The following is an 11,105-nucleotide window of genomic DNA, read 5'->3' as shown; positions in this document are numbered from 1 at the left end:
AGTGACTGGGATAATTGGGATGGGAGTGTCAGAGACAGTGCGATTGGCACAGGACAGAGTGGAGTTTAGGGATGTTGTACATAAGGTTGCTATGAGTCGCAGGTGACTCGACGGCACATAACAACAACAACAACAATATAGTTCTGAGTGGTCCGTGAGGTAAAACAACAGATTTCAAGTAAAACATTAAGACTGGTGTTGGGATGAGTAGAAAGAGGTGTGGGAGTGTAGGAGACATGTCTGACCTCCTGAAAAAGGACTTTGCGCTGTTGGGGTGGGCACAATAGATGGACAACATAAACTTTCTGGAGTTCTCAAGGTGCGCTCACACTGCGGCATCTTTCAGTAGATCACTCTTTTTACTCAATTTCAGACAAAAATATATATCACTGTACAGAAACAAATTTTTTTATAAAATTAAAATAAGGAAACTGTTGATACACAGACACCCAAATTTTATTTATTCATTTTCAATTCATGGAAATTCAGGTTATTTTGACTTACTGGCTATTATGAAAACAATGCCACCATAAACATGTTCTATGTGTTGACTTATTTAACAGTCAACTGCTGGTCTCAGGGTAATCTAATCCTATGTTTACTCTTTTGAGGTATTTAAGAGTGTTTCCTGTAGCAGAAGGTCCAATTTAAATTCCCATCAGCAGTTTATATGCGGCTTCCAGTCTCCACATCCTCACAGACAGTTACTATCATTTATCTTTTTTATTATGCCATCCTATTGGTAATGGAGTGTTACATTATTGTGATCTTAAGTGTTAATTTCTCTGAAGACTGAATATGACGATCTTTATATGTGTTTATTGGACATTAGTATGTAATTTTTTGAGAAATGACTACGTAAGTCATCAATTTTATTCTGGATATAATTTTTTAATACATTGTTGTTGTTGTTGTTATGTGCCGTCGAGTCACCTGCGACTCATAGCGACCATATGTACAACAGCCCTAAACTCCGCTCTGTCCTGTGCCAATCGCACTGTCTCCGACACTCCCATCCCTATTATCCCAATCACTGAATCAATCCACCTCATAGAGGGCCTTCCTCTCCTGCGCCGTCCCTCCACCCTCCCAAGCATGATGTCCCTCTCTAAGGACGGGTCTCTCCTCACAATATGTCCAAAGTATGTTAGACAGAGCCTCAGAATCCTTGCCTCCAAGGAGCCACCCGGTTTAACACTCTCCAGGACAAATCTGTTTGTTTTCCTAGCAGTCCATGGTATTCTCAATACTCTTCTCCAGCACCACAGCTCAAAGGCATCAATTCTCCTTCTATCCTCCTTGGTCATTGTCCAACTCTCTGATGCATAACAGGTGATTGCGAAGACCATGGCCTGTATCAGATGCACTTTAGTCTCCAAAGAGACACCATTGCTCTTCAGTACTTTGGAGAGGTCCCTAACAGCAGACTTTCCCATGGCAATGCGCCTTTTAATTTCCTGGCTGCTGGTGCCAAGACTGTTGACTATGGAGCCAAGCAAACTAAAGCTGTGTACAATCTCAATCTCTTCACCATCCATCCTGATGCTGCCAATTGGTCCAGTGGTGAGAATCTTTGTCTTCTTGACATTGAGCCTCAATCCATATTGTAGGCTGCAGTCCTTGAGTGTATAAATATATATATATATAAATACACACACACACACACACAGGGTACAAATTTTTTAAGAGAGACCTGATACATGATATATAAATTACATATATTTTCTCCCACTGAGTGAACGTCTTTTTTTTTTCTTGAGGGTATTCTCTGAGCATTGATTCTGTATTTGAAGCTTTGTTAAAAAATCATTTATTCATGAATCATAAAAGGTAAAAAACTCAATTATTCTACTGTTATCTTATTACTGGTAGGGGTAATGAATGTCATGCTATTCTGGTATTTTAGAGTTTTTGGATAGCAGGAGCAATTAACATACTTTAACAATAAGCTGGAGTTTAAGTCCTCCTAGAAGTGCCTCAGAAGAAAGGCCTAGTGATTTACTTTTGAAAAATTAGCCACTCAAAATCTATGTGAACAAATCTACTCTGGCACACAATGGGTCACTATGAGTCAGAATCTATTTTACAGTATTTGAGAATTTGTTGTTATCTTGGGGACAAAGTCTCTTCTTGAAAGCCAAACTTTATTGTATTTAAGGTAGCTATCCAAGACCAAAGTTACTTCTGAGAGACAGAAGCTCTAGAAGCCCTATGGAAAGCAAGAGTAAAACAAGTAATGCTTACACAGTAAGCTTGTAAATGACCGGGGAAGGTCAAATGACAATGTTATAAAGCATAAAGGAGACAAAATATGAGTAAGGTGGAAGCCACCAGGATGATACAAAGATCAGTGAATTCAAGCAAAAGTAGGTTTTTTTTGGATCATTAGGAAAAGGTGAAAAATAGGTTAGAATGCAATGGTACACGAGCTCTTTTTGCTGCTGCTAATACTGTAAGAGTTTAATTTTTTTCTTCTTTCTAGTATTCTGGCTAAATACTTTTAGTAAAACTACAAGCACACTGGCTAGGTTACAATCTCTAGTACACATCTTGGATCTAGATCTAATTCAGATCTAACTCTAAATATCTGACAGGTCTCTGAAACCAACCACAAACGTACAGTAGGATAACAATAAAAAGGGAATCTTCTTTTTTTGGGGGGGGGTAAGGAAACTGGATTCATTTAATGAGAGTTTTTTATACATTGAAATGATTTTTTTAAATTAATTTAGTTTGTTTATTTTTCATTTCAATGAACATCTACAGAGATTTTGGAATTCCATTCATTCATTGTTGCACCCTTCTAAAAAAAGGGAATCTTCTTAAAAGTGACTTGTGCAACTCAGTTGGAATAATTTAATCTCAAACTAGTTTGGAAAAATCTACTTTTACCTTAGGAGCTAAATGAATCAAGCCTACTTGAGTAAAGTAAAATACAGGGTTCCATTTTATAATTAACAGCATAAAGATAAATAGTCTTAAACACTAATAAAGCCACAGGAAAAAATACCTTCCACTCTGAAGCTGGATGTGAAGGGTGGTGAATGGTTCCACGCGAATAAGGTAATGCATGACGCCTGCAGAATTTGAATAGTGAGTGCCATAATGAAACTTATCAATAGTTCCCATGGGATCTTCAAAATTTTCGTATCTGAAAGAAAAAAGTTTTACAACTCATAACACTAAAATTAAATCAGGGGAACAGAAATGTGTACTGTATTGCTAAAAATATGGTTATTAAATGATTTCTTATTAATGTGCTTCATTATAACAAAAGTATGCTTATTAAATACACCATATTAGTAAATGAAAGATGTTTTACACATTAATACTTAACTAAACAATGAAATATTACTAAGTTCTGAAACAGTTGTGTATTATGCAGTAATATATTTTCACAGCAGAAAAATCCTAGAAAAAATTTACAAAGAAAATAACAATGTACCAGTTACCAAATAAACCTAACACTAATTTAGCTTGCAAATTATTTCTGTTCTTGTTACAAGAACCTGAACCTGACACATCATCCACAAGTCTACATGAAGAAAAAAAAAGTAAATTAAAATGGTATAATTCTGTTTTTTGTTTATACCTTGTGTAGATAATAAAAAAACCCAGAAGTATTAAAAGTTCCTGGTTATCTTTTAAAAAGTTCCTGTCTTTATTAAAATGGTACTTTTCTTTGTTCTTCATTCACATTATTGTTGAACAGATTGTTGCTGTTTTGTTGTTGTTATGTGCAATCGAGTCACCTGCTACTCACAGCAACACTATGTACAACAGCCCTAAACCCTGCTCTATTCTGTGCCAATCTTACTGTATTTGACGCACATACCCCCATTACGCCACTCATTCAATCAATCCATCTCATCGAGGATTTTCCTCAGATTAGCATTATTAATTTTTCATCTATGCAGCAACAACGTAAAAATTTATTATACTAGTTATTTTTACATACTAGGTTATTAAAGTAAAACATTTTCAAGAACTCAATACCCTCTTTAGCACATAATAATTAGCAGGTAAAAAGCAATTCAATTAAAAAAAAATAAAAAAAAAAGAAATTCAGAGTAATATAAATTCACATTTACCAAAAAACCTGAATCATAAAAAATATAAACAACATACTTGAAGAAAAATTGAGAAATTTTAACGAAGATTTGGTGAAGCAATTAAGATTCTGATGATCAAAAGTAATTGAGCATTCAAAATTCAAATAATTAAAGGATATCTTTCAGAAGATATTGAAAGTACGTACTTTTCTCGCATAGCTTTGGCATTTTTATCATTAACAACACCAATTGGTTTGGAAAGATCTCGAAATACAGCTGGGTTATTAAGATCCAATTCTTCCGAAGTATAGTCTTGTAAAATCCAGGGAAACTAAAAGAATCACAATTTACAATTCAGAAAATCCTTCCAAGAGAATTCATTATCTTCATATTTCATTACAAAGAAACTTTGTGGTATAAAATGCTATGCATCAGGGTGCTAACTAGAAGGTTGGTGGTTCAAACATACCAGCAGCTCCACAGGGGAAAAATGAAGCAGTCCACTCTTCTGAAGAGTTACAAAATATTGGAAAACTATCTCAGAAAACTCAAGCAAGACCCACACCTCACACCATACACAAAAACCAACTCAAAGTGAATCAAGGACCTAGTACTAAAAACAAGGATTGTAAACTTCATTAGACAGAAGCTAGGAAGAACTCTAGAAACCCTAATTCACAACACAAACAGATCAAGGACCTAGTACTAAAAACAAGGATTGTAAACTTCATTATAGAGAAGCTAGAAAGAACTCTAGAAACCCTAATTCACAGCACAAACAGACTTCCAAGCATCCTGAAACACCTACAACCAGGAGAGGATAAAACAGATGAATGGGACTTTCTAAGAAGCAAATCCCTATGTATATCCAAAAACTCCAACAGGGTAAAAAGGGAAGCCACAGACTGGGAAAAAATATTTGGTAATGACATATCATATAATGGATTCATATCTATAATTTATAGACTACTGGAGCACCACAACAAGATGAAGGTAAACAACCCAATTGAAATATGGGCACAGGATATGAAAAGATACTTCACCAAAGACAACATTCAGATGGTGAACAAACACATGAAGAAATGTTCAAAATCCCTAGCTCTAAGACAGATACAAATCAAAACAACTATGAGATATCATCCCACCAAAGTAAGAATAGCAAAATTCAACAGAGCAGCGAACAACAAATGCTGGTGAGATTGTGGAGAAACTGGAACTCTTATTCACTGTTGATGAAAGAATAAAATGGAGCAACCACTTGCAAGGTAGGATGGCATTTTCTCAAAAAAGCAGGAAATAGAAAAGCCATTTTTTAATTCATTTTAATGAAAGTTTACAGAGACTTTGGGTTTCGATTCATTAACTGTCACACTTTTCTCCCTGCCCACCCCCTCCCCCAAATTCGCTCTTCTCTTTGAAAAGTAAGAAAAAAAATCTTTCATTGTTATACAATCCCTCCCCCCAAGTCCACTCCACTGTGCAGCCTTCATTCTGGACTTCTGTCATGACAATAATACCTAATAATATATCCCTTTTAAATGGTTCTCTTCCTCATCTGTTTCAATGCAGTATCCATTATGTATCTCCTCTTTCTCAACCCCAATGTCAGTCACGTTTTACAACAGTGACCCTGTGCAATATTTGTTTTTTCGTAACTGAGATATTTCACTCAGCATAATGTCCTTCTGGGTCATCCATTTTATTTAATATTTCATGAGTTCCTTGTTTTTCAATGCAGCATAGTATTCCATTCAACTACTGGGAATATACCATAAAGAAACCAGAACTGCCACCCAAGAAGATATATGCACACTGATGTTTACTGCTGCTTTGTTCACAATAGCACAGCTGGAAACAACCCAAGTGCCTATCAACAAATGAATGAATAGAGTAGCTGTGGTATAGTCACACAATGGAATACTATGCAGCATTGAAAACAAGGAACTCATGAAATATTATCAAAATGGGTGACCCTGGAGGACATTATGTTGAGTGAAATATCTCAGTTACAAAAAGAAAAATACTGCATAATGCCACCGACTGACATCAGGTTTTGGGGAAAACTAAGAAAAGAGTGGATAAATAATGTACACTACATTGAAACAGATAAGAGAGAACTGTTTAAAAGGGATATATGATTAGTTATTATTTGCATGACAAGAGTCCAGAATAAGAGCTGCATAGTAAAGTGGACTGGAGGGAGGGGAAAATGTGTAACAATAAAAGAATTTTTTCTTTTCAAAGAAAAAAGCAAATTGGGAGGGGCAGGGAGAAAAATGTGCAATAACGAATGAATGGAAATCCATTTTCTCAAAAATCTTTCATTAAAATCTCAATGAAACATCACAACAAGATAAACAACACACTTGAAAAATGAGCACAGGATTATGAACAGACACTTCACCAAAGAAGACATCCAAATGGTGAACAAACACATGGAGTGGACTTGGGAGGGAGGGATTGTATAACAATGAGAAGAGTGAGCTGGGGGAAGAGTGGTGGGCACAGAGAAAAGTGCAACAATGAATGGAAATTCAAAGTCTCTATAAATTTTCATTAAAATAAATAATAAAACCCCTTCAATTACAAAAAGTTACATGGAGAAGGTGGAACAATCTCCTCCTGTATCAGTCAGATCTGAATTGACTGTACACACAAAAAAATAACGAAATAATTTTTTTTTTTTTTTTTAAAAAAAAGAGTTACAAAATCAGAGATTTGATAGCAGGTCACACTGAATCAGAACTGACTCAGTGGCAGTGAGTTTTTTTCTTGTAACATCTAATAACAAATGTTTATCTGATGATAAAAATGGATAGCCCAAACCAAACAAACCTCACTGTAAAGTTGATTTCGACCCATGGCTAAGACTGTAAATCTGCATAGGAGTACTCTGCCCATTTCCCTACTGATAGGCTGCTAGACTTCAAACCCTCAACCTTTTGGTTAAGAGTTCAATCTGTAAACATACTATGTCATCAGGACTCCTTACAGACAAATAGAAATAGTCTTTAAAAGTCTTTCCCCTCTCTCTGTTAAAAGTGTATATTCACTCTCAATTTGATAACCAGAATAACTAGGAATATTTTCAATAAGCTGAAGGATATGCTTTTATTTTAAAATTATTCTTTTAATTATTATATATAATTATTAGATAGATCTTGAAAATAGCAAGGTAAAAAACACAAAGATATTTTAGAGCATTACAAAATGAAAAGGTAATTTTACTACATTTATGAGATTAACAATAAAACTTACCACAGGATATTGTGCAAGGTCATTATAGGTTCGTCCTGCAATTGTATTTATTTGAATGAGGTAGTCAAAATTTGATATCTCTCTGTTCACCCATTTCTGGATAGTACAAAAGAAAGCAAACGCAAATTCATATTAATATATGTTTCTAAAAAATCAGGACAATTATTGATAGTACTAACTTTAAGTCTTATGCTCCCATTATCTCTATCATCATGATAATAAAAGGAGTAAGGTTTAAAGGCTTCACCGTGACATAAATCAATACAATTCACGTGAATTTATTTTCTTTCAAAAATTAGGTTCTAGAAAAGGAGCAGAAAAATTCTCAAGCAACAGTCTATAGACTTTTAGACTAAAGTTTATGATACTAGATAAATATGAAAATTGTGCCTATAAATTTTCCTACCTGTGTTAATCCTGAGGCCTTAAATACCTCCTGTGGTGATCTGGTTCCATAAGTGTTTGGAGAATGAAGTGACAATAGTCTGCTATATACTCTGTTTCTAACCTACAAAAACCCAACAGTTTACAGTTTAAAAAACATATCAAGATAAATCTGGACTCTTAATAACTATTATATAATTAATAATTATTAATAACTTTGAGATATAATTAATATATGATGAAATTCATCCTCTTTCAAAGTATAAAATCTAAAGGTTTTTGGTATATTCACCAAGCTGTACAACTATTACCACAATTTTAGAATATTTTTATCATCCCAAAAACCAACCCCTGAACACATTAGCAGTCACTCCCCAATTCTTACTCCCTTCTGTCTCATTCAAACACAAAAATTATCTGTCTCTACACATTCGTTCATTTCATAGAAATGGTGCGTTATGATATTTAACTTTATTAACACTGGTGGAGTGAGGTATGTTGTTAGGTGAAGGTGCCAGAGTTGAGTACGATTTATAGCTACCCTATGAACAACAGAACTGAAACCTGTCCTATCCTGTACCGTCCTCATCATCTTTGACACACCTGAGCCCACTGCTGCCATCATTGTGTCAATCCATCTCATTGAGTCTTCCTCTCTTTTACTGACCTTCCACTTTTCCAAGTATGAATATTCTCTCCAAGGAAATATGTGAAATGAAGCTTCACCATTCATGTCTCTAAGGATCATTGTGCGTCCTCTTTCTTCAAGACATAACTGTTTATTCTTTTAGTAGTCCATAGGATATTTAGTACTATTCTCCAAAACCAAAACTCAAAGCCTTTGATTCTTCTGTCAGCTTTATTGTCCAGCTCTGATATGTATAGCAATTGATTGAAACACCAAATCCTTAATCAGATATGTTAAGTGTTTAAACAGACATTGTTTCTCTTTAATACTCTGGAGAGGTTCTTAGCACACTTCCATAATCCAATAAGTCTTTTAATTTCTTGCCTGCTAGTAGGTATCAAAAATGTTGATTTTGGGTCCAAGTAAGATGAGGCTATTGACAATTTCAATCCCTTCTCCATCTATGCTGAGATTGCTTATTGGCCCAGTGGAAAGGAAGTTTTTTTCTTCTTAGTGTTAAGATGCAATCCATGTTGAAGATTGTAGTTTTTTACTTCTGCAACAAGCACTTCAAGTCCTCCTTGTATTCTGCAAGCAAGGTGTTGTCATCTGTATAATGCAAGCTGTTGCTGAAACTTCCACCCATCTTGATGTCACATTTCTCTTTATGAAGTCCAGCTTCTCAAAAAATTTGCTCAGCAAACAGATCAAATAGCTATGGAGAATGGATACAGCCCTGATATATATCTTTCTTGATTTTAAACAATCTCGCATTCCATGGCTCTATTTAAACAACAGTTTCATGGCCTAGTTCAAGCTACACTGAGGCACTGACAATAAAATAAAGCCTCCAAAATCAATGTGATACCAATTGACTTTTTCAATTAAAAGATGCAGCTTTAGAGGTGCTCACTAGCATGTACTAGAAAATTGTAAGAGTCAAGTGGTCAACTGACTCCAAGAATCAGTTTCTACCACGATCCATGTTCCAACTAAAAGACGTAGCCCTGGATGTGCTTACTAGCATATGCTAGGAACTTTGGAGGATAATTGCATGGCTGAGTGATTGTAAGAGAACCATATCTGTTCCTATTCCCATGAAAGGTGATCAAACAGAATGTGGAAATTATTGAACAATATTAGTCATATCACATGCAACCATAATATTGTTGTTGTTGCTATGTGCTGTTGAGTTGCCTGTGACTCATAGTGACCCTATGTACAACAGTCCTAAACCCTGCTCTATCCTGTGCCAATATCACTGTCTCCAACATACCCACATCGATTACCCCAGTCACTGAATCAATCCACATCACAAAAGGTCTTCCTCTCCTGCGCTGTCCCTCCACCTGCCCAAGCATGACATCCTTCTCCAAGGACTGGTCCTTCCTTGCAACATATCCAAAGTATGTTAGACAGACCTTCAGAATCTTTGCTACCAAGGAGCAGCCTGGTTTAATCCTCTCTAGGATGAACCTGTTCATTGTCTTAGCAGTCCATAATATATTTAATAGTTTTCTCCAACACCTCAAAATTACTTAAGATTTTCCAAAAATAGTTAGGAAAGTAATTGACAGAACCGCCAAAAGTTCAAGTGGGGTTTAGAAGAGACATCAGAGATATCATTGCTGATGTCAGATACATCTTGGCTGAAAAGAGAGACTATCAGAAGAATGTCCAGTTGTATTTTACTGACTATACAAGGGCACTTGATTGTGTGAATTGTAACAAATGATGGAGTGAGATATGTTGTTGTTGTTGTGTTGACTGCCATCGAGCTGAACTCGACTCATAGTACCCAATCAACAAAAGGCCTAGAGCCTTTCTATAACTATTGCCATTTATCAAAGTTCACAGAGTTTCCAGAGCCATACTGTTTAGGAAGTGGATGCTACTCCTGCTTCCAAAAGGAGTGAGGTATAATAAAAATATCATACTGACAAATTGTTTCATTTACTGCCCCATTTGTAAGTGAAATAGAAATGTAAATTTTTATCCTTATAATGTTGTGAATAATTCAGAACTATAAAATGCAACTCAAAAGGTAGGTACATAAAAGTCCACTAGCCATGGGAGAAAGATAGGCAATTAGTTCTGTGAGACTCTGCAAAACCCCTGGAGGGTCAGTTTTGTATCGGTTTCTAATCAAAGGCAATGAACTACTGAGTTAACATAAAGAAATGAGGTTTACCTTTGAACTAGTTTCCTTGTCTAGAAAAAATAAGGAATGATGTAATCTGCCCACATAATTTGGGGCTTATTATGAAAAATAGGTACTTTGTACAGGTAACAATCATATGCTAATCATCTGTCCTAAGATATCCAGTCTAGATGGTGCTCAGCTGCTACTACAAATGTTGTAACTGAAGTCCTAAGAGAAGTTTCCAGATAAAATTGTATATAAAAGTGCAAATTCCAAGACAACTATGAGATATCATCTCACCCCAGTAAGAATAGCAAAATTTAACAAAACAGCTAGCAACAAATGCTGGCGAGGTTGTGGAGAGACTGGAACCCTTATACACTGTTGGTGGGAGTGTAAAATGGTGCAACCACTGTGGAAAGTAGTGTGGCGCTTCCTCAAAAAGTTGCAAATAGAGATATCATTTGACCTAGCAATTTTACTACTGGGAATATACCCTAAAGAGACCATAAACGACATCCAAGCAGATATATGCACACCCATGTTTATCGCGGCTTTGTTCACAATAGCAAGGAGTTGGAAACAACCTAAGTGCCCATCAACAAATGAATGGATAGAGAAGCTGTGGTATATTCACACA

The 11,105-nt window shown here is 35.6% G+C and overlaps 1 protein-coding gene across 1 annotated transcript in view; it reads right to left on the bottom strand.

Moving 5' to 3' along the window:
- NBEAL1 (neurobeachin-like 1) overlaps positions 1–11,105 on the bottom strand; it is a 201,231-nt gene that overhangs the window by 43,795 nt on the left and 146,331 nt on the right. The window contains exons 37-40 of the mRNA XM_006889152.1: positions 7,717–7,818; positions 7,311–7,406; positions 4,259–4,383; positions 3,011–3,151 (exon numbers count right to left, since the gene is read on the bottom strand). Of these exons, the coding sequence (XP_006889214.1) occupies positions 3,011–3,151; positions 4,259–4,383; positions 7,311–7,406; positions 7,717–7,818 (464 nt within the window). The remainder of the gene's footprint in view (positions 1–3,010; positions 3,152–4,258; positions 4,384–7,310; positions 7,407–7,716; positions 7,819–11,105) is intronic.

The sequence above is a fragment of the Elephantulus edwardii genome, unplaced genomic scaffold, assembly GCF_000299155.1.
Source record: "Elephantulus edwardii isolate Elephantulus edwardi_28Jun2011 unplaced genomic scaffold, EleEdw1.0 scaffold00075, whole genome shotgun sequence".
NCBI lineage: Eukaryota > Metazoa > Chordata > Mammalia > Macroscelidea > Macroscelididae > Elephantulus > Elephantulus edwardii.
The sequence above is the reverse complement of the archived record's forward strand: the minus strand, read 5'-3'. Positions and strand labels throughout refer to the sequence as shown.